Source organism: Rousettus aegyptiacus, unplaced genomic scaffold, assembly GCF_014176215.1.
Source record: "Rousettus aegyptiacus isolate mRouAeg1 unplaced genomic scaffold, mRouAeg1.p scaffold_m13_p_17, whole genome shotgun sequence".
In the NCBI taxonomy this organism is placed as follows: Eukaryota; Metazoa; Chordata; class Mammalia; order Chiroptera; family Pteropodidae; genus Rousettus; species Rousettus aegyptiacus.
Genome location: NW_023416292.1, coordinates 887,872 through 914,759, shown reverse-complemented (window position 1 = coordinate 914,759; position 26,888 = coordinate 887,872). Strand labels below are relative to the sequence as shown.

The window sequence follows — 26,888 nt, the reverse complement described above, 5'->3', positions numbered from 1 at the left end:
GCATATAATCACTTAATTACATATTGCTTTGTATTTTTCTTCAATTGTTTAGTGTGCTTGTCTTGACTTCCCAGTGAGGCTAATCAGCTCAAGAGCAGGGACAGGCCCAGCACTCTCTGTTCTCTCAGAATCTAACTGCGGTGCTGGACAAACACCATGTGTTCAGAAAAGGCTTGTTGGCTTGCAGCAGATAAATAATCCAAGCTTCTCTGGGATAATTGCCTAGAGGGAGCCCCAATCCCCTGCTATTGCAGCCCCTAATAAGGCACTCACACCTAAGCCCCTCTCTGGCTGCCTCTCTCCTGCCATAAGGACAAGACCTTACCCTACAGACACTTGCTCAGCCACCCCAGATCCTTTATTGAGGTCTCTCATTTGACCCAAATACATTAACAAGAGATCGCTGAGATACAGCCCCAACTACAGTGCCCTCCCTTCCTCCTGGCCAGGGCGAGAACCATCAGAAGAATATAGGATTTGAGAGAGTGGGAGAAGAGTGTGCATAGGTGGAGGGAACAGAAGAGAGGTGGGGGCCCAGAGATATGGCAAGAAGAAAATCACAAGAAATAGTTCAGGGAGTAATGGAAGAAACAAATAATAGATACAGGGACATTTTTGGACAGGAAACAGAAGTTGGATGAGATAGCTAGTATGTTGTTCAGGAAAAAGTAGCTCCTTTCCTCATTAGGTGAGGGGGACCAGAGTCTGAGCACTCAGCATACAGATCCCCAGTGGGCCCTATGACAGAAAATGAGCTAGTGACCCTGGAGGAGCTCAGGGAAGGACAGGGAAGGCAGGAAGGAGCATGAGGAGAGCAGGTGGGGCAGGGAGATGGTTGTCATAGCAACTAATCATCATCATCATCATCCTCGTCCTCATCATCATCGTCTTCTGTGTTGATCTCGCCCTCTAGTACATCCTCCAGCCAGTCCTCCAGCTCCTCAGCGGAAGGCAGGTCCTCTTCATCATCCATCTCCATCCATATGCTGTCCGCCTAGGACATGGCACAGACAGAGGGCTGGAGCTAAGCCTGACTCAGGTGTTTGAAGCTGTGTTCCTACTCACTGGACTCTGTATATCCTTCCCTGCTTCCTCTGTCCCCTCCCTTCATTTGTCAGTGGACAGGGATGAAGGTCTAGGTTAGAATTAGTGATAGTGGGAGTAGAAAGAATGGCTGAATTGGCAAATAGAACTTCTCCCTTCAATCTTTCTTCCATTCTCTTGTGAGCTTCCTAAACAGACCTATCATGCCCTTGATGCAAGAGTACAGGTGTCTCTTCATGGCCTAAGGAATAAAGTTAGAAACACTTCAGCATTCAAGGCTTTTCATAACCCGCTTTTCTACCGCCATCCTCAGAAATCTCTAGACTCTCAAGCCATAAGAAACTACTCGCCTTTTCCTGAACCTGATATCTATTTTCCTACTTTCGACATTTTGCGCTAACTTTTCCATCAGTTTACAAATGACTTGATTTTCACTTGTAGAACAACTATGTATTGTACATTCTCCACTTTGAATGCTGCTCCTTTAAACCTTTCTCTGATTCTCTCAAGCAGATATCACTTTGATTTCTGTGCTTTCCTAGCATTTTATTTGTATTTTTATTACAGAGTTTATCAGATCTGGCCTGGTAGTTAATGGAATGCCTGGCTCTCCAGTTAGACTGAGAATTGTATGAAAGCAAAGACTGCGGCTTATTCAATTCAACCTAACAATTTCAAAGTGTGAATGAGAAGATTTCTGCCCTCAAAAAGCTCAAAGTCTACTGGAAGAGACACACATAGTACATAAATAGCCATATGAAAGTCATGTTCTCAATGCTGAATAGGATCTGAGAGTTCAAGAAAGGAATGATTCCAAGATCTTTCCAAGATCTGGAAAGACTTTATGGAGAAGAGAGGTTTCGAACTGGGCCTTGAAGGATGAGCAGCCAATTCTAAAAGGTGGAGATGGATGTGTTCAGGGCACAAATTTCTCCCTCTATCCAGTTGTTAGAGTGGGCATGTCTGATTCCTCTAGAAAGAATTCAGCTCCTTGTTAGCAGGGCAGAGGAGAGCCAGCTACGCTGGGAAGCAGAGTTGGGGGGCAGCTGGAGGTGAGGAAAGGAAACTTACATCAGTAACATTGACAACTCCTATTTGTGGAGCTGACAAGTCGATATCAAATGTCTTCTCCCAGTACGGAACCAGCTGTAAAGAGACCATATGAAGCAACTTAATGAAGTTGATGAGCACATGAGTCCAGAAGAGTGAATATGAGGGTCAATCCAGGGACTGAGGGGATACTATGCACCCATGGTGGATGGGGGATGAGTCTAGCTGCAGGGCCTGAGGAAAAGGGTAGAGTTAAGCAGTTAATGGGTAGAAATTCCAAAGGGAAAGTAAGGAGAGGCTCAGCTAGCACTACTGACCCCTCCTTTCTAAGGAAACTCGATAGGAAACCCCTTTTCTGATCCTAGATCTGCTACTGAGTGACCCTGTGACTTTGGGCAAGTCACTTCTCCCTGGTCCTCAGTTTCTACATCTCTAAACTAGGTAGTTATACCCGATAATTGCCGATTTCCTCACATTTCTGTTTCTTCATTCAGTTAGCCTTTCAACATTGAGTGCTGAGTGTTGGTGATTAAGCTGGGAACAAAGCCATCCCCTGAGACATGGAAACTCTTTGCTTTGATTCTGTAATTGTATGCAGTCACAGGCAGGGTTAATGTGCCCATCTGCTCCCCCAAACACTGGTTTTCTCTAGGAGTGAGCCCTGGGCACATGAGTTCCCTGCCCAGCCTCTGCACTTGGAGTTGTGTGGGTGATGTCCTATGCGGTTCATTTTCTATCCTGCTCCCCTTTCTCAGGCTCTCTCCATGCCCTCAGTGTCCTTGAGCACACAGCAGGCATAATTTCCCAGGGCCCCCAGCTAGGAGATGAGGTAGGAACTCTGAAACAAGCGCCCCTCAGAACATGCCACAGTCTAGGTCCCACCTTAGGATAGCTTTGCCTGAGTGGCAACTCTTACCAGGGGGAAGTCATCAGGGTCAATCCAGATGATGCTAAGATCAGGGTTTTCAGTGTTATCTTGGGCTACAGCCTTGAGAGTCTCTAAGAACTCATAGCCATCTTGGAGGGAACACAAGCAAGAAATGTGAGGTGGGGTGGAGAGGGATGGGACACAGAGAACACAGTAGTCCAAATCACTTTCTCTGCTTCCTACACTCCACATTTTTAGCCCCAGGCCAGTTGCACTCTCCTAGGAATGCCTCCCAGAGCGAAGACTGTGCTCTAACCCTGTCTCCGCCTTTTATCACCCCACCCCCAGCCAGTATTCCTTTCTCACCTGGATCAGCTTCCTCTGCAAAGGCCACAATATGGATTCCATCCAGATCATCCTCCTATTGTGGGGAGGAGAAGGTGCTTAGGTATACTCTCTGAAATGAGAGAGCCCAAAATGGACTCTAGATCTTTCTTGGACCTAAATTTTATGGAAATTCAGTTTCTGGATAAGGTATATTCTTGTGGTGGTGACCCTTTTCCAAGTGACACTGCCCTGTTCAGCTCCAGGGCTCCATACCTCCTCTGGCATAGTCTTCAGCCCAAAGTTTGTGGCTCCTCCCTTTTCTTCTTCACTAACTTATGTGTGACCATTTTTTAGAACAAAACCCCCCAAAGTTTGCTGGTGCATTGTCTTTCCTACAAGTGAGGCATGAGGAACAGCAGGGTGAGATGTCTCTAGGACTCGAGTCTGCAGCTAGCTACCCATGCGCCCCCAGGGCCTGGCCCCATCCAGGGGCACTCACCCAGGTCTCATACATACTCTCAGGCTTCAGTTTCCTCAGGGTTGACCTAGAACAGAGACAGAGTCACTTCTCAGTGGGTGAGAAGGACACCTTCCCCCAGAGGTCCCCATAACAGAGGCTGCCTCTGGGTCATGCCTAGGGCACAGACAGCTCGTAGCACAAAACAAAGCCTTCCAGCAAAGTCTAAGCTCTGGGCACCAGGCCCAAATCTTTGCATAGTTAAAGCAGGTGGGAGAACAGAGGGTGGACAAAGGGACTGCGTAAGAGATTTTTGAGAGAAAGGTAAGAACTGGACATCTGGGTATTAATTTGTTCATTCACTCATTCTTTTAATAAAATTGAGTGTCTGAGATATTCTAAGCCCTGTGCTAGGGGCTGTGTAGATAGAGTTGAACAAAGCAGACATGTCCCTGCCTCGATGAACAAGACCATCATCTAGGAGCAGAGTGCTGCGAATAAATGTAGTTTGCATTGATGAAAGGGTATTTCCAGCTGTGGAGCACTGCGAAGGAAGAGAACTATGTGTGAGTGCAGGGCAGGGCTTCTCAGCCTCAGCCCTACTGACATTTGGGGCCAGGTAATTCTTTCTTGCGGAGACTGTTCTGTGCACTGTAGGACGCTTAGCAGCCTCCCTGGCCTCTAACCATTTAATACCAGCAGCACGCCCCACAACCAAAAATATCTCCAGGCATTGCCAAATATCCCCTGGAGAGCAAAATTCTTCCCCTCCCTCCCCAATACTTCCACTCCTGTTGAGAACCACAGGTGTAGGGTAATGTCTAAGAAAGAACACAGACCAGATCTGGGTTGTAATCCAGTTCTGACCCTTACCGACTATGGAACCTCTTTAACTGAGGTTGTTAAAAGGATTAAATATAATAATAGATATGGAAAGCACCTCTCAGTTCCTGGCAGACCACAGGCACTCATCACAATCAGCCCCACAATGAACTATACACATTTATGGAAGACCTCCTACGTACAGGACTCAGGGCTGGATAGAATGCAAAATACTGTGGGAAAGGGTCAGCATATCATGAGCACTGGCATCCAGAAATGTATTATCTCCAGGAGAGAGAGCAGCTCCCCGGTCGGCTGAGGTTCCCCCAGCTCATGTCACAGGCGGGTGTTCCAGCCTTGCTCAGAGGGTTGCCCCTGCCCCCACCTCCTGTGCTCCTCCACGAAGTTGACAATCTCCTCTTCACTGTTGGGCTTGTCTGGGATGGTCACAGGCTCTTCCATGAAGGCTTCATAGAAATCGATCTCATTCAGCTTCAAGGTCAGCTTCTTTGCCACCTTTGGGGTAGGGTGAAGCGGCGGGGGGGGGGGGGGGGCGGGGGGGGAGTGGAGCAGGGCATGTGGGATCACAGTAAGAAGCAGTATTATGGAAGAGCAGGTATTAGGAAGGGAATCAGATACTCTTGGCCCTTGTCACTGTCACTGGGACATTGGAAAAGTGTCTGCGCTTCTCTAGCCTTTAGTGGAACATGAGAGGAGTGGGTTAGATCATCTAAAACCTTTGGGGTGGGGGAGGCCCGAGGTGGGTGTGGGAAGTGTCAAGTGTAGGGAGGGACCAGGTCCCCCATAGATTCTGAGAGAGGGGCTGGAGGGCCATTGAAGAGGGTGAGGCAGAACCTTGCTGTCGAAGGTGGCGAAGAAGGGTATGTATGGATGAAACTCCTCCGCGGCATCCTCGTAGGCTTTGAAGTCTGAGGGGGGAGCAGAGTCAGTCTCCGGGACAGCAGGGTCTTCCAGGGAGCCATCTCCCCTCTATCTCCCCCAGTGCTGCTTTGGCAGGTGGGGTTCATTCTGAGACCCACCCCCTCTAGCCCTCTGAGTGTGATTAAAACATGGTGTGGGGGGAGGTGGACTGCTGGTGGGGCCTGTTTGGGAGCCTCCAGAGTGCAGATCAGAGCAGTTGACAGAGCTAACCATGGCAAGAAGAATTAGGAGGTAGAGAGGCTGTGCAGTGGGTGGAGTGGGGGACCCCGGGAGGAGAACCGTGGTGTCTCAGGGTTACCCACGCTCTGAGTCTTTGTTCTTGAAGTAGCCAATGAGTTTGTTCTCATCCTCGATGTTCTCAAATGCCTGCAACTCTCGTTCACCCTCAATCAATTCCACAGGGTCCTCTAGAACCTGGAAGAACAGGGACATTGAAGGAAGAGGGTGAGTTTCTGTCTTCACTGGTGGAAGCAGGTAGAGGGATGAGGGAGAAGGGGGCTGGGGAATGGAAGGAAGGGGCTCTTTAGGGTGTGTGTGTGTGCACGCGTACGCGCACACATGCATGCACGCACATGTAAGGTTGGGGTTGGTTAGGGATGGGCATGCAGGTCCAGGGTAATGAATCCTCTCACATCAAGCAGAAACTCCACCAGGGTGTCAGCAGAAAGCTCGCCATCATACTCAATTACTTCATCTCCTTTGAACACATAGATGCTGTCCTCTTCAGTGAGTCCTAGGGAGTGGGCCAGAGGTGGTCCATGATCCCAACCTTCCCACAGGGCCAAGGGTCCAAATCTAGGGCTGCAGCTCACCCCATAATCCCACTGGACCCCACATCCTCCACCTCCCCTCCCAGCCTCGCTCACCTCCACTGCCCCTTAGACCTACATCCCTTTCTGACCTTAGATTTACCCAGGCGGCTTCCCTGGCCCCAGGGACACTCCAGGAAGAAGCTAGGATCAGGTGAGGGTGTTAGGGGAGGACTTAGGGAGATATAGAGTCTAGCAAGATTTCTCCCTTTCTGTGCCTGCCATACTAGAGAGAGACATGTTAACCTCCTCTGAGGATTCCAGTGGCAGCCAATCCCCAGTCTAGCCCTTTAACCTTCTGCTATTACTGACCAGATGATTTCATCACCGATTACCCCTCCCCATCCACATCCGGAGTCCACTCTCAGGCATGTGCTGCCCCCTGGTGGCCGTGCTGTAACAACTTAGCTACGCTCTAGAGGGGGAGGAGGGGTGGGTAAAGGATATTGCAGTCTTCTCCAGTCCCACTTGTTTTTTCTGATTCCCCCCCTCCCCGCCCCCGCTCCTCAAGCATTTAGCCCTGATTTTTATTTACCTCAAAAACGTATAATGAAGACCACCTCTTTTTGAGATTTGAGCATGGGTCTCTATAAGGAATAGAAGAGAGTCTGGGACCCTCCTAATTTTAGTATATTCTCCCCACCTTTCAGGTGGGGTCCCTAGCCTACGCAAGGGCCGGCCTTCCAGTCTCCCATTCCATCTTCCCCTCCCTGCATCCCCATCCAGCCCTTACCTAGTTTCTTGGCTACAGCTGCATCCTTCTCAGAGTCCACCATCCCGAAGCCAACACCCTTGTCTTCTAGGACTTGGGCTGCTAACTGCAGGGAGGGTTAGCGTAAAGTCAGCCCTGGGATTCTTTGTAACCCCTCCTTCCTATCTCATGCTTTCAAGTCGGGTCATTTGGGATGCAAGGGATACAAGAGTTGACCTTGATGCTGTGCAAGTTAGATCCAGAATATCTCCACTTCCCCTATAACCACACCCTTTTGGTCTTTAGCTCATTTTTAATCCCCAAACATTTATTGCTCATTTACATGTGCTTGTCATGATGAACTTTGAGGTGCTATGCAAGATAACTGCCGGTTCCTCAGGGATGCTGAGGAGTCGGGCTTTGGAGGGACTGAGGTCCTTCACTGGCCCGGAGCTGAGCAGTGTACTCCATCCTCATCAAAGGCAGTGCTGAGTATGGGGTGCTAGCAGTTCCTGAGATTCTCCCTGGAGCACCCCCCAGTGGTAAGAATTTTGGAAGGCTGGAGGATGGTAGGGGTCTGGTCACATTGCTAAAAGAATGGAGAACTTCAGAAGAGCTGAGAGTAGAGGTCACTGTGGTCAGGGCTCGTCACCTTCAGAGGGAAAGAACCAGAGACTAGAGGTGAGACAGGGCTGATTCTCCTCATCTGGATGAACCTTCCCCTTCACTCACTGCCTTGGCCTGTCTGTGGACAGTCACACCCCGTGTCTCTCTCCTCTTAGCCTGCTAGCTGAGCTCTCAGCCCTGTCGTGCTCTGCCTTGGGCACAGCTTGTGGCTTAACCTAACTAACGCAGGCTCGGCCTCTGGAGTCTCAGGAGGATGGGAAACAAGGAGGTTGGCAGGTGGATGGCCACGGATGCTGAGCGCTCGGGATAAAAATACTCAACTCATTAATCAGATAGCAAGTTCTAGCACCCAGCAGCATATAGAAGTGAGAGCCTGTGGTCCTGGTGTCTTGCCCTGAAATACTCCTAGCTTGGGGCAAGCAGGGGCCTTTCTGTACTGCCAAGCTAGAGAAGGAGCTGCCAAAGCTTGGACAATGAGCCGCTAACATATGCTGGTGCCTGGAGAGGTGTATGTGACCACATAGCCTGCCACCCCAAACGCAGGTTGTTTTTTTTTTTTTTCTTGTTACAATAGACCCTCTCTCCTTTGGGCCTGAAGTCAGCTTAAGGGTGAGAAAAATCTTCCCACGAAGAGAAGTTGGGTCATTCCAAAGCCTCCTCCAGCTACAAGAATTTTCTGATCAGAACTTCTGGCTTGAAAAAATATAAAAGAACTCTGGCTTGATCCAATAGGGGAAGATGGGGAGTTACGGAGGAGAGAAAGAGAGAAGCCAGTGGGGGGCATAGTGGTCTCGAGTAAACCTTTAGCCATGAAATAAATGACATACAAGTAAGATATTAATAACATTTAAATTTATACTTAGTTTGGATCTCTTTGAGGTGCTGCCCCTACAGTATATGGAGAGGGGGCCACTCTGGCTAGGAAAGTAGATGGATGAGTGTAGTCCCTTTTCCCCTGAAGAACCTCTCTTTTCCTTTTTTATCTTCCTTTCAAGGACACCCCAGTCCTAGCCAAGCCTAGTACAACCAGCCTCCTATAGCATGGAGACATCTCACAGTCCTCCTCTCTCCTAAAATTGCCTGACTGGTGGTACTTTTAGATGCCCAAGTCTCTGTTTCTCAAATTGACTAAGGCCACATGCCACTTGGGTCCCGTTAGTCAAAACAGGGATCCTGCCACAATGCTCCTGGCCCCCAGACCCAACCCTCAAAGACTTGCACGGGGTTGTACGATGGGGGAATTTCAGAGGGGCTTAGTGTGTTCTGCAGACCTGCAGACCCCACCACTCACCTCCAGGGTCAGCTCTTCCATCTCAAATTGTCTTTGTGAGGCCTTGTCGTCTTCGGGGGGCTCGTGGTAGAGCAGTGCCAGCACCTCGTACTTCTTGAACACATTTTTGTAGTTCTTTGCGTTGACATTGACCACACGGTCCACGCCATCATACTGGGGAAAATCCAGCCCGTCCTCCCCCTGCACCACTGATGTGGGTGTCCCAAGCACCAGCAGTAACAGTAGTGCCAGCCGCAGACCCAGCATAGCCCTGGCCCCCATCCTGTCTGCAGCACGTATGGAGATAGTGCGATCTGAGTCAGCAATCCTGGTCGAGAAGAGGTTTGCTGGGGTAGGGAGGGGCCCCTGGGTCCTGAATCCTGAGTTAGGGGCTCACAGTGGGGGTGGTGTAGGGAATGGCCTAGAGCAGTGGACAGAGGACACTGCTGGGTCCTGAAGAAATTGTCAGCAGAGCCAAGAGAAAGAGGGTCAGGGAGAGGAATAGGAGCAGGGGGCGGGGAGGGAACTGGAGCTGCCCTGGAGACTGGCACCCTCTGGCTCCACCTGGTCCTGTCTAAATATGTCTCTGGGGTTGGCAGGAGTGATGGGTAACCTTCTGAGGCCAGGACAGCTCCATGAGGCAGGAATCCTCCCACCTCCTGCTCCTCTCCCCCAGGCTCCTAGAGCCTCCTTCCCCTCCCCTTGCCACAATGTTCAGGGCTCCTCGGCCCCTGTCCCCACACTAGCCTAAGAGCTCAACTCCATATTAAGAAAGGAAAAAGCTAGAGCTAAAAATAAGACCAGATGAGTCTGGAGATAAATGAAGCTGGGGCTGGGGGAGGGGGAGGTTGGGGTAATTAGGAGAAGTGAGGGAGAACAAGGGGACTGAGAGAGAAGGAAATGAGGGTAAAGAGGAGGAGATATTCTGGGTCAGAGGTTAAATTCATAATACAGGAGACTGTATTGCAGTGTTGACTCCGAGGCTTAAAACACGGAATCTCTTCTAGGTAAAGTCTATTTCTTTGGTCTTGTGAAGAGGGGGCAATGAAAACGTAACCCAGGCCATAGGAAAGAGACCCCCTGCACTTTCCTTTAAAGAACAAGGACCAAGGATGAGGTCATTCTCTGCATAAAAGATGAAGCCTTGTCCGGGGCTGGCAACTGGGCTCAGCTCCAGCCTGTTTCCTTTACTTCACTCAACACTTCTAACTCGGGAATGCAGGCGAAGGACAGGCGTGGGGTAGGAAGTGCTGGCCATAGTTGTCCTGTAGAGGCATGTGTTTGGGCTTCATATGCTCATGAGGAAGGGGGAAGCCCTTGGCTGCTGCCTCCTGTCTGAGCTTGCAACTGATCCTATGGGCTTGGTTTTCCTGTGGTGCAGTGGGGAGGGAGGGTCCCCAGACCAAATGGTTCCGAGGAGAGGAGTGAATAGTGGTCATTCGTTCCTACATCTTTGACAAGGAGGATCAGGTATAAACACTAGGGGAAAAATTAATATTGGGAAATCGTGAAAAAATATGGGCTATATGCCCAGAGCCAAGGATGTAGTTTAATTCTGTGCACCTGAGAGCCAACCAGAGTTGGAGGGGAAGGGCTCTAACTTCTTGGAACTCAGCTTGCGGATGACGACCTAGATGAGTTCAGCTCTGGGTACCTAGAAAGAAAGAACCACTTTTATGACCCTCCAGGGCTCTTACAAGAAAATTGAGGCATGAAGGAGATCATGGAGGGGCTAGATCACAGTCAGAAGCCTCTCCATCTCCGTCCTGAGATATCTCTGATTTTTTACTGTGGTGTTTATTTTGCACGCAGACAGTGGCATGAAATTCAGTTATAAGGGTAACCTTTTCACATTCCCATGGGACAAATCTTACACAGCTAAATAAGGAAGGCCATGGAAAATCTCGGGATTGTGGCAGGAGTTGGTGCAAGAGGGACAGCTGTCACTGGAGCTGGAGATGCTATAGCTAGCCTAAGGGAACATGTTGGAGCCAGAGGAAATCAGAATCCATCTCCTGGTCTCACAAGAGAGTGACTAACGTGTCCACAGCCCCACAACCAGAGTAGACAGCAGGACAGATGGGCAGACCCCCCCATGAAAGTAGGCGATCTAGATGACATCCAGCCCTGACTTCTCATTTCTGCTGCACTCTGGGGGAGGGGAAACATTTGGACAGGACAGAGACATTGGAACATAAGACATATCTATGATGCAGCTGACCTTCTGTACCTACAAGGGTATGAGATGGGACTAAATGGTAGTTCAGGCCTGCTCCATTTCCTCAAGCTCTCCTGCAGCCACAATACCTTTCATCCCATCCTGCTCCCTCTCCTTGTCCTTGGCTCTCCAGTTCTACCTTATGCTTTCCAGTAGCTGCACCCCCTCCATCCTCCTCTCTCTGATGCTTTGCTCTCTACTCAGTCCCTTCTCTTTGGTCTGCTGCCTTCAGGCCCTCGGACTTAGCAGGCTCAGCCACTGGTATCAAATGACACTGAGTTGGGACCTCTGTATTTTTAACCCACCAGACACCCGAAGCTCCTGCTCCTGAAACCTGAGGAGCTGACCCCTCCACACCTCACTTCCATACACCCTGGCCCTCCATCTTCCAGGGTCTGGTTCAGCCATGTCAGCAGCCAGAAAAGGACCCCAGACCGATATAGTCCTGTCCCCAAGAGACCTTTCATTGGAGGAGGGAGGGGAGCATGGGTGGGGAAACCTCTGAGGAGGGGCTGATATAGGGGGAAAGTGGCCGAATGTACTCTACAATAGCCTTCTCTTTGCTAGCCCATGGCTTCCCATCCTCCAGACCTGTCTATGGCCTGTCAGACTATCCTATTTTGTTTTGTTTTGTATTTGTACATTTTTTCGGCTCAGCCTTCATTGTAAGATTAGTCTGAGAAGGGCATAAGTTCTGGAATCAGACAGACCTTGGTTTCCTCATCTGTAAAATGGGGTGGAGTGATAAGAATATATTTATTGTGTGAATTAATGGATGATGTGTGTAAGGCCCTTGTCCCACTGCCAAGCATAATGAGCAGTCACTGGTCACATGTGCCTTGTTTTTGGTGACAGTCTACGATTTCCCCCAGCTTTCCTTAGCATTTCTCTCTTGCTCTATATGTTTTTGGTCACAGCCAGCCCTCTCCTTTAAAGAAGGCCTAAAAATGAACTGACCCACAGGGCAAACTGAACCAACTCACAAAGCAAAAGCCAATGAGTGAGTGAAGAAGAAAGAATCGCTGTCAAGGGTGGACAGGAGAGAAAGTCTCCCCTGGAACTCCTCAACCACCTGAGACACAGCAATGTGTGTGTGCCCAGGCTCAGACTCCAGGCATTTGGGAATGTCCATCACCCTTTGTGAAGCCTGGGGCATGAGATGGTGTGGTGCTTCCCCTAAACTAGAAGCTACAGGGATTCCGTTAACATTGTTTCAGCCTCTCTTTCAAGGCAACATCAGAGAAAAGGGACAGAGGGGTGGGATGGGTCAAGATAACTCCCTGATGGCAGAGAGTGGAGGGCAGGGACAACTAGTGCCCTCCTCAGAGGAGGAGCTGCGGCCCCACATTCACCACTCGTCATGCGACCCTTCCCAAGTCATTTAACCTCTCTAGACCTGATTCTCATTGATGAAATAAGATCTCTTCTAGGGCTCAAACTTTGATTTTATAAGCTGATCTGAGGAACTGAATTGGGAGCTAGATGAGTACACTTGCCAGCACTGGATGTAGGTGCTGGGGTCCCCTTTATAGGTTGTGGCTCTGCTAATCTTTTCTCACCCCACTCCCATTTCTCTGATCCCAGCTTGACTTGTCCTATCTTTAGCCTCCACTGGGTTGGAAAGTGGCTTTAAGATGGGGATAGCCCTCCAGGGCTTGATTCTGATCCCCTCCCAACCTCAACTGTGGTCCCTGACTTCCCCAGCTTGGCTGCCATGAAGATCTAGACTGAGAGCATCACAGTAATCCCCACTCTCCCCAAATCAGATGTGACACAACCAGCCAGGTGAGAGATGTGGAAAAACATTTACTCTCTAGACTGGCTACTCATTCAACAGGACAAGGCCCTTCCCTGCTGGGCTCCAGTCAGATGTAGGCTAGGCTTCTTCTGTCTCAATCCACTCTATCTCCTACCCATGATGCACTCAGTCCAGCCCCAGGATTCCCTGTCTTTCTCATCCAAGGTGATTCATCCCAGCATCATTCTGTCCCAACTCAGATCTTGTGCCAAACTCATAATTTTAAACCCCGTACCCAGCCCTCAGGACACCACCGTGTCATGTGAAGCTCTTCTTCTTACGACTTTAGTAGTACGTCTCCCTTTCCAGCCAGCCTGTGGAAGAGATGAGACTAGAGTGAACTGGAGAAGGCAGGAGGGCGGCAGCAAGAGGGGAGGGCCAGAAGGGTAAGTGAGGACCCGGTGGGAGGCCTGAGGCTGGAGCAGAGTGGTAGAATCAAGAGCTCGAGGACTGGGTTCCACGCACAGGCCAGGCAGTGAGAGGGGTAGAAGGGCAATAGACCTGGAAGGACCAAGCGGGATGGGAGAACTATATTTAGGAGGCTTGTGACCACTCAGTCAGAGTGAGGTACAGGGATCCTCACCTCCAGGATGACGACGGATGATGAGTTTTCTTATTTCATCATAGATAAAGATAAGAAGGCTGTAGGGAGAGGCACAGAACCACCATAATATCCTGTAGAGAGCAAGAGTTAGTCAGCGTGGCAAGAAACAGAGGGACCGGAGTAGGGCAGGCACAGAGAACGGGCATTGAGTGTAGGGTTGATCCCCACCTCTGAGGAGGTCAGAACCTGGGGCTGAGGGAGGAGAGGGATAAATGTCACATTAGAGGTAGAGGTAGTGTTCATGGAGATGATCTCTTGAGTTTGTGAAGTTGCTAAGAGAGGTCCCCTATGCTTTCTGGGCACTCTAGGTCTTGTACCCACCAAGGGGAGGTTGTCCACGTAGGAGGGGTCTATCTGAGAGTTATTTCTTTAGGGAATATATACACTCCTTCACATTGCAAAGATGGGGAAACAAGTTCTTCCTGAACCTCTTCTATAATTAGAGAGCAGAGAAAGATGGACTGCGGGGAGAAGTCAAAGTAGAACCACGTTTGTTTTCTTTGATAACAGAGAGACAGTCTAGGCCAGTGCTGTCTAATAGAGATGTATTGCAAGCCACATGCAAAATTTAAGATTTGCTAGGAGCCACATTAAAATAGATAAAAAGGAACAGTACAATTAATTTTAATAATATATTTTACTTAACCCAATATATACAAAATATTATCATTTCAAAATGTAATCATTATCAATGTTATTAATGAGGTATTTTTTTCTTTTAATTCTAAGTCTTCAAAATCCAGTGTTTTACACTCTTAGCACATCAAAAGGCAGACACTAAATTTTCAATGGTTAAAGGAAAATGTAGTCCAATCAAAACAGTAAAATTGTATTTAATAGAAAACATGTTTGATACTGCTTTAGTTTTTAACTTTAAATTTACTAAAATTAAATAAAATTACAAATTTAGTTTTTCCGTTTTACTAGCCATGTTTCAAGAGCTCAATAGGCACATAAGGGTAGTGGCTACCATACTGAACAACACAGGCCTAGGCCTTGGTTTCTTCCACACACACACATACATACATACACACACACACACACACACACAAATATAAACAGTTATAGACATACAGTCACCAATTTATTCAACAACAATCATTGTACGTCTACTCTGCGTCTGTGTTAGGTCCTGGGGAAATAAAACTGATGACGTGATGGTCTTTGACCTCAAGGAGCTCAGGTGGTCAGAAAAAGAGGATAGAGAACCACACAAAGTAAATAATCTCAATATTACGTGATGAGTTTTATGGTCAAGGTATATATAGAGTGTTTGGGACACAGGTAATGCTCAACCGCACTTACTCTTTCTTATATATTGGCATTAATGGCAACAGTAACAGAGCTACTTTTAACAAAGTGCCCACCATGACCCAAGCTGTGTGCTTGGTGTATTATATGCATTTCTATATGTAATTCTCACAACAATCCTCCTGGTTTGTATTATTGAGACTTTGCTGGTGAAACTGAGGCTCAGAATGGTTACGAAGTTGTCCAAGCTCCCAGAATTATACACCATAGAGTTGAAATTCAAACCTGGGTAACTATGTTTGGTGGCAGATGGTTCCTAGACTTATTGTGGTGATCACTTTGTAAGGCATGTAAGTCTTGAATCGCTATGTCATACACCCAAAACTAATATAGTATTGTATGCCAATTATAATAATAAAATTAAAAAAAAAGAAATTCAAACCTCTGGTTGTCAGTTTCTAAGGTCAATGCCAATGTCTTTTATTAAACATTAATTGAGCACCTACACTATACAAAGCATTATGAAAAACACTGTAAGGGACAGAAGAGTAAGCAAAGTATGTACATGCATAGAAAATGAGCTAGAAGAATGCACACCAGCTCATTAACAGAGGCTACCTACGTAGGGGCGAGGGAAGTGGGAGTAGAAGTGGAATGGGAGTTTTGCTTTTTTTCTCTGTAAACATTTTAAATAGAATTTTTTCATACGCATATAGTAGTGTAAAAAATAAAAAAAAAAACATAGGACTTGAAAAAACAAGGTACCAAACAATGAGACTTTCAATATGCCCATTCATATAACGTGCACATTAAAACATATTTACATAAGTACAACAGTATTAGCCATGCATATTGAGCTAATTTTATGATTACTTCAGCTACAAGCAATATATATTCTTGGGCAGCTAACCACACATCATCATAAAAAGATGCCACTTTGGTAAGTCCTGGTAAGTCTGCAAATATTCATGTCTAGTGATTTGTGATCACTTGGCACAGTGTCTAATTCCTCCTTAAATAAGCAACATTTGTCAGATGATTCTCCTTACATCACTGAGTGTAGCCCTGCTAGTGGTCCTCAGCTTGGGACTTCCCTATTCAGGCGCAGGTTCCCTGGGTCCCTGAGACCCCCTTACTTGCACCCTTCCCTTACTCACTTGAGTGGATACATTCTCAGGGCCACATCCATGCCTGGAGTGTAGGACAGAAAGGCAGCCAGTAATGTCTCCTCCAGGATCCCAAATATTAAGATCTTGTTCCTGGAAGAAATGTTTCAGGGTGTGTTGGAGACAGGGAGGGAGAAGTAGGGATAATGGCATGGCCCTGCGTGCAGGCTTGGGAGAGCACTGGGACTCTGAGGGTGCTCACTTCATGCCCTGCTGGAAGACTGAGTTACGACGAGTCTTGCAGATGATGAGGTCAGCCCACTGCACGATCACGATGCTGACAAAGAAGGCCGTTTGGCAGGTGAACTCCAACACCTTCCGCTGCTCAAATGTCTGCAGGAAGGGCAAGCAGTGTCAGAAGGGATTCAGATATATCTCAAAGTTTTATTTCCTCTCTTGCCTTCCCAGACCTCAGGGCCGAGGTAGGTCTTGAGATGCTCGTAGCACTTTGCTCCTATCTCTGTCTTAGCACCTTTCATGTCATATTATAAGTGGCTTATATCTTTTCTTTACCCGACTGAGAGAGTTAGCCATAAGACATGTCTTATTTATCTTTGTGTCCCTCTCCATATGCTTAGTTCAGTGCATGGAGTGCAGTATGGCTCAGTAAATCCTAAGGTAATAAGAAGGGTGGTGTAAGAGAAGAAGGTGTACTTAGAGCGGAAAGCAAGATCTGGAGAAATAGGTCAGTAAGGAAGGTGGGGCCAGAAGAGAATCTGAATGCAGAGGGAGAGGAATGTCTGAAGGGTGGTACCAGATAGGAGACATAATTCACCCATTCATTTATTCTTTCATTCACACTTTTCATGTAAGGAGCTTAGACTCTTGTGGGGAAGATAAATATGTTATGTCAGCACAATAGGTAGGATATAAGAGAGAGAAAACAGAGGGTTATGGGAACACAGAGAAGTATATAAATGAGACTGGAGAAAAAGCCCATGTTTTAAAAAAATAAAATAGCATGTTTATAAATAACTTGTAGACTGAATAAAAAATTTGAAAATATATAGGACTGAACAGTAATGAGATACCACATACAGAACCTCATGGGATATGGTCAAAGTTGTACTTGGAGGGAAATATAGAGCCTTAAATGATTAGAACACAAAGGCTGAAAATTGATGAGCCAAGCATCAAATTTAGAAAAACCAATTAGCTTGTTAGTATGCATAAGATTGCACCACAACTATCCTTCATTGCATTCAGATGATGGCACTCTCATCATCATTTGAAGAGTTTAGTGTCTGACTCACTGTCGCTCTAAGACACTCCTAGCCTCCTTTTTGGAGATTTAAATATCAATGTTGATGATCTTTGCAATATTATGGTCTTACAGTTCCTTGGCTTCTTTCTCCTCTAGGGGTGTTATCGTCTACTCACCTGGGCTGCTTGCTCCCGTGGTTAAACTCCAGGTATTGTTCTTTTCAATAGCTACAATTTCTTTGTAATTTCAATCTCAAGCATTTCTTTCTCTCTGATCACCATCTTTACTTTTCCATCTCATTGACTCTAATATCTCAATTCCAACACCTCTTGGACTCTACTTGCATTTACAATCCATTGACCCAGTATGTTCTATATTTGGTTATTATCTGTCTCCCTTCTGAGAGTAGTTACCCCTGACTTGAATATAAGCTCCACAAGAGCAGTAACTTGGTTATTTTTGTTTATTACCATATCCCCTGGGAGGAACAGTACCTGGTACCTAGAAGATGCTCAAGAAATATTTGCTGAATGAATGGATGAGTGGTGATCAATGGAATTACTGAAGAGAGATATTTAGAAGGTAAGAAGCTAACCCTGTTTCTAGCAGTATGTAGAGAACTTTTGGGGTGAGCAGCTCTGTACTCGACTGTCTAAGAGTTACAGCACTGGAAGAGATATAGACTCTGCCTCTTTAGAGTTTATGTGTCAGGGTGATCTTAACTTGCTTTTCAGTACCTCAATATATTTTTGATGTAATTTGATGTTATTTCAAATTAATTTTAATTACCTTTAATTTATTATAAACGAATGTATGTCAAGCTGCATCTTGGCAACAGGGAAATGGTATCAAGATATAAAACTAACAGATGCTTGAGTTTAGGATTGAGGTGAAGTGGACAGGTGCACAGCGATGAGGACTCTGAGCATCACTGGATCCTGGAGCAGTGTTGGAGGCTGGGAACATTGACATCTGATGGCCACATGAGACTCAGCCAGTACAAGCCAAGTGTGTATGAGGGGCATCTTTCCAACAACCCAGATTTTGACCTATTTTTGAGAAACCTGAAATTCATTTGGTTGGAGGTGTTAAGGTGAAGAAGAAAAGTGCCAGACAGGAATAAATCAAGAATTCTGGTCCAACTCTTCTAGGATTCACTATGGGACTTTGAGCAAGTCATTCCAGACTCGGTTCCCTCATTTACAGAATGGTGATAGTAGACTATGTGTCCTCTATGTTGCTATGATCATAGCAATAACACATATCCCACTGTCTTAATACTTGGGACAGAAATATTCTCAGATACAAAGAAAGCATACTTACTAAAATTCTTAAACACATAGTGTCAGTTAGAGGGCTTCAGTTTGGGGCCTGATTTATCTTGAGTGTTAAGAAAGACTACTGCAGAGAGCTATCCTCTAGATTTAAAAAGTTTAAAATGACAAGGAAAGAATATACAAAGAAAATAGGTTTTCAGATTTAAAATAATATTATTTGAACTCCCATGGAGGGAGGGAGCATAACAGGAGAGAGAAGACCCAGCACTCATTTCTGGGGCAGTGATAGTTAAAAGTTAGAAAAACAGAAGTCAGACCCCAAAAGTTGTCATGAAAAAGAAGGCTTCCAGGTCCAAGAAAGACAAAAGGAAGGCAAGGACAGACGACAGACAGTAGAAAAGAACACAAATGAAGTCACTGAAAACAGAGAAGAATATTTGCTTACACGATCAGAGATTGAGGTCAAATGTTAGAATGCTCAGATAGGACTGAGAATAAAGCATCAACTCTGTGTGGTTCCTCTATTCTCCCACTCTTCAAAAACTTACTGGTCACTATCTACTACCCTACCCCTTTTACTCACCCATTGCTGTCCATAGCTATCTTCCAGGTCATTGAGGTATTTATTTTCCCAACTGAGGCGGATGCCCAGAAGATCTAGAGGCTTAAAACCATTCTCAGCCAGGACCACAAAGTAGGTAAAGAATCCAGCTAGAGCCTGGATCATCCCTGTGAGTGGTAGAGTCACAAGACAAGCGAATCTGGTTCAGAATGAAACCTCAAAAGGCAGACCTTGGAAGGAATGGTTCTAGCTGTGTTGGTGTATGTTAAGCTGCAATGCTGATCTGATCTCATGATTTCTGTAGGACTGGCATCCAAGCCTCGACGTTTGTTTCTAACCCAAAGTCATCTTTCAATCATATAATCTTAAAACTTGAAAAGACCTTAAAGAGGATTTCTTCCTTTTCCCCACTGAGTGCTGAACTCCATCTTCTCCATTTCCTCTGACACTAGGACACTCATCAAGTCCTCTCCTCCCCTCCTCTCTCTGACCCTTGCCTTTCCCTTAATCAAAACCTCTGTCCCCGGACCCCATGCTTGGAACACAATGATAACCTACTAACTACAAAGCTATGCACTGTGTAGGTACCCATGGACACTGGTCCTCACAACAAGTCTGAACTATTACTTACATCTCATAAGTGGGAAAACTAAAGCACCGAAAAGATTCAGTCATTGTCCAAGGTCATGCAAGTAGTAAGTGGTGAAACTGGGATTCAAACATAGGTCTGCCTCCTGTATCTGTGCTTTTTCTATGTGTTTCCTCCTCTAGATATTGGGATAGTTTCCCCTGTTCTCAATCTCTTTCTTGTCTAGCCCTCAATCTACTCCTTGAAACACCTCACTGAACCTGGTAACTCAAGAACAAAGATCTCTAATGGCTCTCAAGTGTCTTTCAAGGCTGGCCTCGGTGTAAACGCTACTTGCGTCTATAGCCTTATTTTCCACTACTCCTTATTCAGGAATAAATGTTCCACCAAACTGATTTATTCACTCTTCAACAACTAGGTCATGTGAATTTCCCCTCTCCTCTGGACCCCCATACCTAGCCTTATCGTCCAACACATTTTAAGTAGTTTCCTCCACAAGGCCTCTCTGACAGTCCTCATGATTGGTGAATCTGCTCACTTTGTACTCCAGTAACATTCCTGTCTATACTCATTATTTGGCACTTTGAAAGATGCTATCACGTCATGTATGATCGTTCCTTCCTGACTAGCATCTTAAATCAAGGGCAGATCAGAGATCAATGGTTCTTTGTGTTCTCAGGGCCTAATACTCTTGTTAAGAAAATATCTCCCTGACTTCCACGCCAAGAAGGCTCCAGTTACTAGACAGGTACAGCCATCGCCCCTTCCCTTCACCCCGCATTCCTCTGGCCGCACCAATCTGTCCATAGGCCATGCCGATGAGACGATGGTTCACTAGATTATCAGTCTTTGGATTCCGTGGAGCCCTCTTCATTATGTCACTTTCAGCTGACTCATAAGCCAACGAGATAGCAGGGACCTGGAGAATGGAGGGTGGGAGTAACAAGAGACATACAGTTCAGAAGTAATTGAGCTCTGTCCTTCTCCCTGGACAGAGGTTCTTCCTATTGCTCAGACCACCTCACAAGAGCTGCATGAGCTGGCCTCCAGTTTGGCCCTCACCATGTCAGTGCCCAGGTCAATGCAGAGAATAGTTATGGTGCCCAGAGGCAGGGGGATGCCGAGGACGATGAAGAGCAGGAAGGGGGTGATCTCGGGGATGTTGCTGGTCAGGGTGTACGCAATAGATTTCTTCAGATTGTCAAAGATGAGGCGGCCTGGGGAGGATGGTCAACCTTTTGTGAAAAACATAAAGAAAACACACCTCCCACAAACCAGCTCCTGGACAGAGAGACCACTACAAAGCAGTGCCACACTCCATGAAAGGGCATGGAGAACCTATACCTGGGCAATCCCAGTTTTGTTTCTAAATTGTGACTATTGATTAGAGCCAGGATTTATTAGCATACCATATCTGTGTACTCTTTGTTCTTGGATTCAACCTGGCTAATGTTATCTGATCTCTAAAAAATTAAGCAGGGTTAGACCTGGTTAATACTTAAAGATGTTCCAATACAAAAGCCATTGGAAGATTAAGGCTGAAGTGGAAAGAACCTGGGCTTAGGTTCTAGTCTTTTTTTCTGCCATAACTGGCTTGTGACCTTGAACACCCCTCAATTCTCTGAACTTCATTCCTCCTGCCTTGCAAGATGGCTTGACACTTTCTTTGATGACCCCTTCTAAAACTGTAATCCCTCCCTATACTTTCTGCTTGATTTTTTCCATTGAATTTAACTTCTTTTAATATACTATGCAATTTACCTTACTGTCTGTCTCACTCCACTAGAAATTAAGTGACATGAGAGCAGGGATGTGTGTCTTTTTAGTCCCCACTGTCACATCCCCTAGAACAGTACCTGTTACATAGTTGCTGCTCAAAAAGTCTATTGAATTGAATAGATACAAAATACAGGATCATATGAAGTCTCAATAAAATGGTAGTTATTGCTGTCATGTGAATTGTTATAGGTTTTAATAAGATAGCTCCAGTCAGAAAGCAGGGAGACTGGGGTGCAGAATTCTAGGGTTCTCCTATCCACCAATTAGTATTATCTTCTGAATTTTGGCTCATGCAGTCAACTTATAGATCAGGCTCCAACTGGTCTTACTATGTCAACATCAGTCAGATGTCGACTGAGAAAGGGGGGCTCCTGACGTTTATGGAATATGAAGTAGTCCCAAGTGCATGGCTACATCTTGGAACTTACTGTGGACCTACTTGAATTTCCATGAGAGAAGAAGGAAGATACAATATTATGCCATAGGCCTTGTCTCCCTAGCAAATCTGGATTTTCCTTCCATCTAATAAAAATGGGCTCCTGATAGTGATGTTCTAAGTACCTGAATTTAATTTGCAAAATTTTGTCTTCCAGTGATTTTCCCCAATCTCTTCAGGATCATGGAGGTTGGATGATGGGCAATGGGAATGAGAGTACTGCACACCACCTCTCACCTGAGTCTGAGAATCAAGTCCCAGCCCTGCTTCCTCACCCTCCTCCACGCCAGTGACAATGGAGGCAAAGTTGTCATCCAGCAGGATCATGTCAGCCGCCTGCTTAGAGACGTCGGAGCCAGCGATGCCCATGGCAATGCCAATGTCTGCCTTCTTCAGCGCGGGGGAGTCGTTCACACCATCCCCCGTCACGGCAACAATGGCTCCCTGGGGGTGAAATAATTACCATGTCAGATTCAAGGTCAGTCCCAAAGATCAGTTTGATTTCGTCAGCTCTTGTTTCTTGATGTAATCATGCTTGATTTCAGCTTCTTAGCCCTTCCTTCTCCTGCTCCTCCTGATATTAAACTCTCATGGAGCCCCCGAACTGATGCCCAACTCTGAGGTTCAAGACAGGATACTCTCTGGAGTCTCTTTTAGCCCAGCACACATTCCTCTGCTTGATTTAAGGCTGGGCTATATGCCGCAGCCTTATTCCCCAATGCTCCTTTGTCTCCCTTACCAGCCTTTGACATCCCTCTACAATGATCAGCTTCTGCTGAGGGGAGGTTCGAGCAAACACAATCTCCGTGTGGTTTTGGAGGATGTTATCAAGGTCCTCTGAGTTCATATCCTTCAGTTGTGAGCCATGAATCACAATGGCTGTGGCATCCCTGAGAGAAAAGAATTTCAAAAGTTTAGTTCAGAGTGTTAAAAATTCACCAGGGGTCCTGGTGCCCTCTAAGCAAGTTTACTATGACCTCCTTTCTCCTTTCAACCAAATCTCCTCACTTGTCTACAGTCATTCACTATCTCTATATTGACACGTTTTATCCCTTCCCTTTTTCCAACTATTGCTCCCTGTTTTCTGCTTCTTTCTTTGTCCTACTTCCTCTAAAAACCTACTTGACCATTAGTTTTCTATTAGTTTACTTTGTACTCATGTATACACTGCATATCCTAGCTACTGAAGGAGACTTTAAGAACTTTAGTAAGTGGGATCTGGGTGGGGCAGGCCGACAATGGGCGAAAGAATAGCAAATCTGATCTCTACAGGAGTCTCACTTGGTATCAATCTGGCTGACAGGAACCTTGAGCCGGGCAGCAATGTCCTCTACTGTCTCAGCGCCTTCTGAGATGATGCCCACACCCTTGGCAATGGCCTTGGCTGTAATGGGATGATCCCCTGTTACCATAATCACCTGGGTTGGGAAGGGAAGGCAAAAGAGTAGAATCATCTTTAGGAAGGTCCTGGGTCCTTCATCTTTCTAAGAACTCACAGATTACTGCTTTCATTGTGCAGAGATTTTAGTAACTTATTCCCAAGAACTTGTGTTTCAATCCTTAGGAGTGGGTCAGGACTATCAGACCATAAAACATAGGACAATCTGAGGTCAATGTTTCCCTGGAATAAATCAAGGGTTTAGGTAAATTGCTACATTCAGAATTTCATTCAATTGCTCCAGAAGCTATTCTGCTTCTTAAAGCTCAGAGATAGAAACACCTACACATAGAAGAAGTGGTAATAAAGGAACGTCTAGAAATTTTGCCTAGCAAAATTTCATCTAGGCGCAGGTACATTCCAATCCTCACTCTTCCTCTCTTCTTCCCACTGCCTCCCTGAACCCCTGGATTCCAGTACTTTTTTGATATCTAGTACCAGCCCCAGTCCGGTCTCACTTTTTCCCAAAGATCAGGTGCCTGTGCTCTGCGCTTCCCTAGCATTCTCTACTTTCTGTGTGGTGATTGCTTATCTGTCTTTCTCCCCTGCTGGACTGAGAGTTCTGTGAGGGTAGAGCCATGTCTAAGACTCCTTGTTAAGTTTCCTGCCCTACACAATGCCTGGTACATAGCACTCTGTCAATAAACAATTATCGAATGAAGGAATGAGGGAATGATCGCTTCCTGGGGACCACTACCCCTGGTTTCCAATTGCCCTTCAAATATGATTTTCCGACTCCGATAGGAGGAAGAAGGAAACTCTCTGATTGTGATTGAACTATCCAACTGCTTGTGGGAACAGAGGTCCTAGAAATGTCAGTCTATTTACTTTCCCAAAAATAAGCCTTGGAGGAGTTTTCCCATGAACCTTCATCATTCCATACTGGCACCCCTGGTTGGCTGGAAGAAGAGTGAAGTGTGACTAAGCTGTGATTCCAGCGACTGAGGAAAGTTGCACTATGAGTTGTTACCCACACCACTAATTTTGAGTTTTCTGGCTCAGTTGTGGGCCACTGGATCCTCACCAAGCTTATGTAACTGGTGAGAACCTGAGAGAGAACTGCATAAAAGATTAGAAGATTCCAGATGTGGTTCAGACTGAGCCCTCAGTGATGTCTTTCAGGCTTACAGTGTCCTGACCTTCAGTAGTGACCTGGGACCTATAAGACAGGTGTAGTATCGTCTGGATATTTGCCTAGTACCTAGACCAGTTTGACCATTTAAATGGACTATTCTGTAGAAGTTCCTGGCAATATCACCTCCATGCCGGCTTGGAGAAATGGAAACACAAAGTCAGTTGCCCAAGAGTAAATTTCTAGTACAGTTTCACAAAGTGTTGAGATGCACACAGACAATAAAAGTGTGGTTCTACAGAGAATGACTCCCTTTGAGGTAAAGGGCATCTAGCAGTTTCTGGGATTCATTAAGTACTAAGGAAATTTCATTTCTAACTTCTTGGTGCTAACTATATGCAGTCTTGCAAGCCGCCCTTTTCTTCCCTTGTACCCTCTTCCCCCAGACTGGATCCATCAAGAGGAACATTCCAGAGTTGGTGATGTTGCTGTAGGCCTGCACTGCTTGACTGTAGTTCTTAGAGGCAACCAGGTTCATAGTTTTGTACCACTGAGAACCTCAGGTAGTGCAAATGTAATGGGATAATTTTATTTTCGTTTTTTTAAAAGTACATTTATTCTAAAGACCTGAACACATGGCTCTGCCTGAGAAATACTAGGCCCACAATTATTTCTTGTAAAAATTTGCTGCCATGCAACTGTTATCAGACCTCTTCCAGCAGCTGTGTAATGTTCTTCAGCTCTGTGCCAACACCATTATGGAACAGAGCCTGGAAGGCTCTACCTTGTGGGACAACTCCTTGTGTTGTCCATTACATTTTGTTCTTGAAGGATGACATCAGGGTAAGACTTATACTTCTCTGTAAGGAAAAGGGATGAATCAAAATTCCTCACCAAGTCTGACAAATTTCTGTCAGCTTAGGGTCCAGAAGAAGTGAGAAATTGTAAGACCTATAAACCTGTGCCCAGAACAAGGACTGGCCCAGAAAGCAGAGGCTTTCTGCTTCTTCACGAGTCCTCCTAAGACTATCATGGGCTCACTCTGCCTCAGGCTGTGACCATTTCTGATGTGGTAGGGATCCTGGCTAAAATCACCCCTTTGTTTCCTATTTAGGCCTCCCCACGTGGGGGCACAATCGTCACTTCTTCTTGCTAAAGGAATCCATAAATTCCCAGGTGAGATCAATTTTAGACTTCATCCACAATGTTATTCCTCACTCTAACAGCCCACTTCAAAGCTCAGAAAATTCAAATGAAGCCCTTTCCCACTTATTTCCCACAATGTGATGTGGTAGCTAATAGAGCCATGGGAGACTATCAAGATAACTTGGCTATCCTGTGAAGGTGTGTTATAATAATGACATCTTTGCAAAGAGCTGTATCACCCCAAACATCTTAGGAAACTCAGAATAATTTCTTATGTCCATTCCTTGGCTCCCACTCTGTTGACCAATCATTGAACTCAGCATGGCCCAGCCTACCCCTGGACAAACTGCCAGCAGTCAAAGGTCTAAGATAAAGCCAACGGATAGCACCTCATTTTCCTTAAAAACCTTTAAATGACCACCCCCCAATCCCACTGTAACCTGCCTTCCCCCAAGTCTAGGATCCAGCATATCAGGTATGAGCAGGGAAGGTGTTGATATCCCCTGCACATTAGTTTGAGAAGCGCTGTCCTAGGACACTGGTTCTCAAACTTCTCTGCACATTGGAATCTCTAGGAAAGTTAAAAATTACAGATGCATAAGTGTTACCCTGAGAGGTTCTTATGTAATGGGTCTGGGGTCTGGCCTAGGCATTAGATTTTTAAAGTTCCCTTGGTGATTCTAATGTTCAATGCAAGATAGACATCTAACTATAGAGGAAATTTACTATAAGGTTACCTCTTAAGACCAAAAATCCTAAACTAAAAAAAACAGAAATAAACTAAGATTATTAAGAATCAACTCTATGCAAGGCTGTCTACTGTTGCTTCAGTTTGTGACAGGTAGGCTTCTGGGGTGGTCAAGGGTTTACCTTAACCCCTGCACTGCGACACTTGCTCACGGCATCAGGCACTGAAGCTCGGGGCGGGTCGATCATGGATATGAGCCCCACAAAACAAAGGTCATTCATGGGAAAATTGAGTTCATCTGTATTAAACTTGAATCCCTTGGAGAAAGTGTTAGGCAGATTCAAGAAGCAAAACCCTGAAGAGAGGCAGAAGAAGAGACCGACAGTCATTTAGCTATTTGTGTCCCTATCTCACTTTCCCCAACATCCTAAATTTTTCATCCCACAAATTATAACCACATAGATGCCATTCTTGCAAAGGCTTCCCCTCACCTAGCACGCGTTCCCCTAGACCTCCCAGCTCCAAGTAGGCCTCTTGGAAGGCTTCTTTCATCTCGTCGTCCATTGAGTACTCCTGCCCGTTCAGAAGGTAACTAGAGCAAAACCCCAAGATCCTCTCAGGAGCCCCCTTCATCAGCAGCACATGAGCCTGGGAGCTGTCTTCCCGAAGGTGGATGGACATCTAGGGGAAGGAGAGGATGCATGGGTGGAATAGGAGAGAGGGACAAGGGCAGGAGGGCAAAAAGCAAGAGAA

The 26,888-nt window shown here is 46.1% G+C and overlaps 2 protein-coding genes across 2 annotated transcripts in view; both read right to left on the bottom strand.

The window, feature by feature from the left end:
* Window positions 1–347: 347 nt before the first annotated feature.
* CASQ1 (calsequestrin 1) lies at window positions 348–9,509 on the bottom strand. The gene is made up of 11 exons (XM_016139448.2): window positions 8,929–9,509; window positions 7,053–7,137; window positions 6,143–6,243; window positions 5,813–5,924; window positions 5,424–5,497; window positions 4,954–5,084; window positions 3,789–3,834; window positions 3,329–3,383; window positions 3,011–3,111; window positions 2,116–2,190; window positions 348–994 (listed from the first exon to the last, which is right to left on the bottom strand). Exons 1-11 carry the CDS (start codon window positions 9,187–9,189, stop codon window positions 848–850), a joined length of 1,188 nt encoding a protein of 395 aa, XP_015994934.1. The 5' UTR covers window positions 9,190–9,509; the 3' UTR covers window positions 348–847.
* A 3,418-nt stretch (window positions 9,510–12,927) lies between these two features.
* The window catches only part of LOC107507966 (sodium/potassium-transporting ATPase subunit alpha-4), a 33,581-nt gene continuing 19,620 nt past the window's right edge, over window positions 12,928–26,888 (bottom strand). Inside the window, exons 11-22 of the mRNA XM_016139435.1 lie at window positions 26,627–26,816; window positions 26,318–26,490; window positions 23,073–23,209; window positions 22,531–22,681; window positions 22,067–22,235; window positions 20,639–20,793; window positions 20,372–20,495; window positions 19,009–19,154; window positions 16,147–16,277; window positions 15,936–16,037; window positions 13,507–13,598; window positions 12,928–13,237 (exon numbers count right to left, since the gene is read on the bottom strand). Coding sequence (XP_015994921.1) covers window positions 13,209–13,237; window positions 13,507–13,598; window positions 15,936–16,037; window positions 16,147–16,277; window positions 19,009–19,154; window positions 20,372–20,495; window positions 20,639–20,793; window positions 22,067–22,235; window positions 22,531–22,681; window positions 23,073–23,209; window positions 26,318–26,490; window positions 26,627–26,816 — 1,599 coding nt within the window. The 3' untranslated portion in view covers window positions 12,928–13,208. The remainder of the gene's footprint in view (window positions 13,238–13,506; window positions 13,599–15,935; window positions 16,038–16,146; window positions 16,278–19,008; window positions 19,155–20,371; window positions 20,496–20,638; window positions 20,794–22,066; window positions 22,236–22,530; window positions 22,682–23,072; window positions 23,210–26,317; window positions 26,491–26,626; window positions 26,817–26,888) is intronic.

What these genes read in the sequence shown, in the direction of transcription:
- CASQ1 (XM_016139448.2), bottom strand. Translation starts at nt 9,189, where the DNA reads ATGGGGGCCAGGGCTATGCTGGGTCTGCGGCTGGCACTACTGTTACTG. An exon ending in TGGTGGAGTTTCTGCTTGAT is followed by an intron (nt 5,925 to 6,142) that starts GTGAGAGGATTC and finishes CTGTTCTTCCAG; the next exon opens with GTTCTAGAGGACCCTGTGGA. An exon ending in TTCGTGGAGGAGCACAGGAG is followed by an intron (nt 3,835 to 4,953) that starts GTGGGGGCAGGG and finishes TCTCTGTTCTAG; the next exon opens with GTCAACCCTGAGGAAACTGA.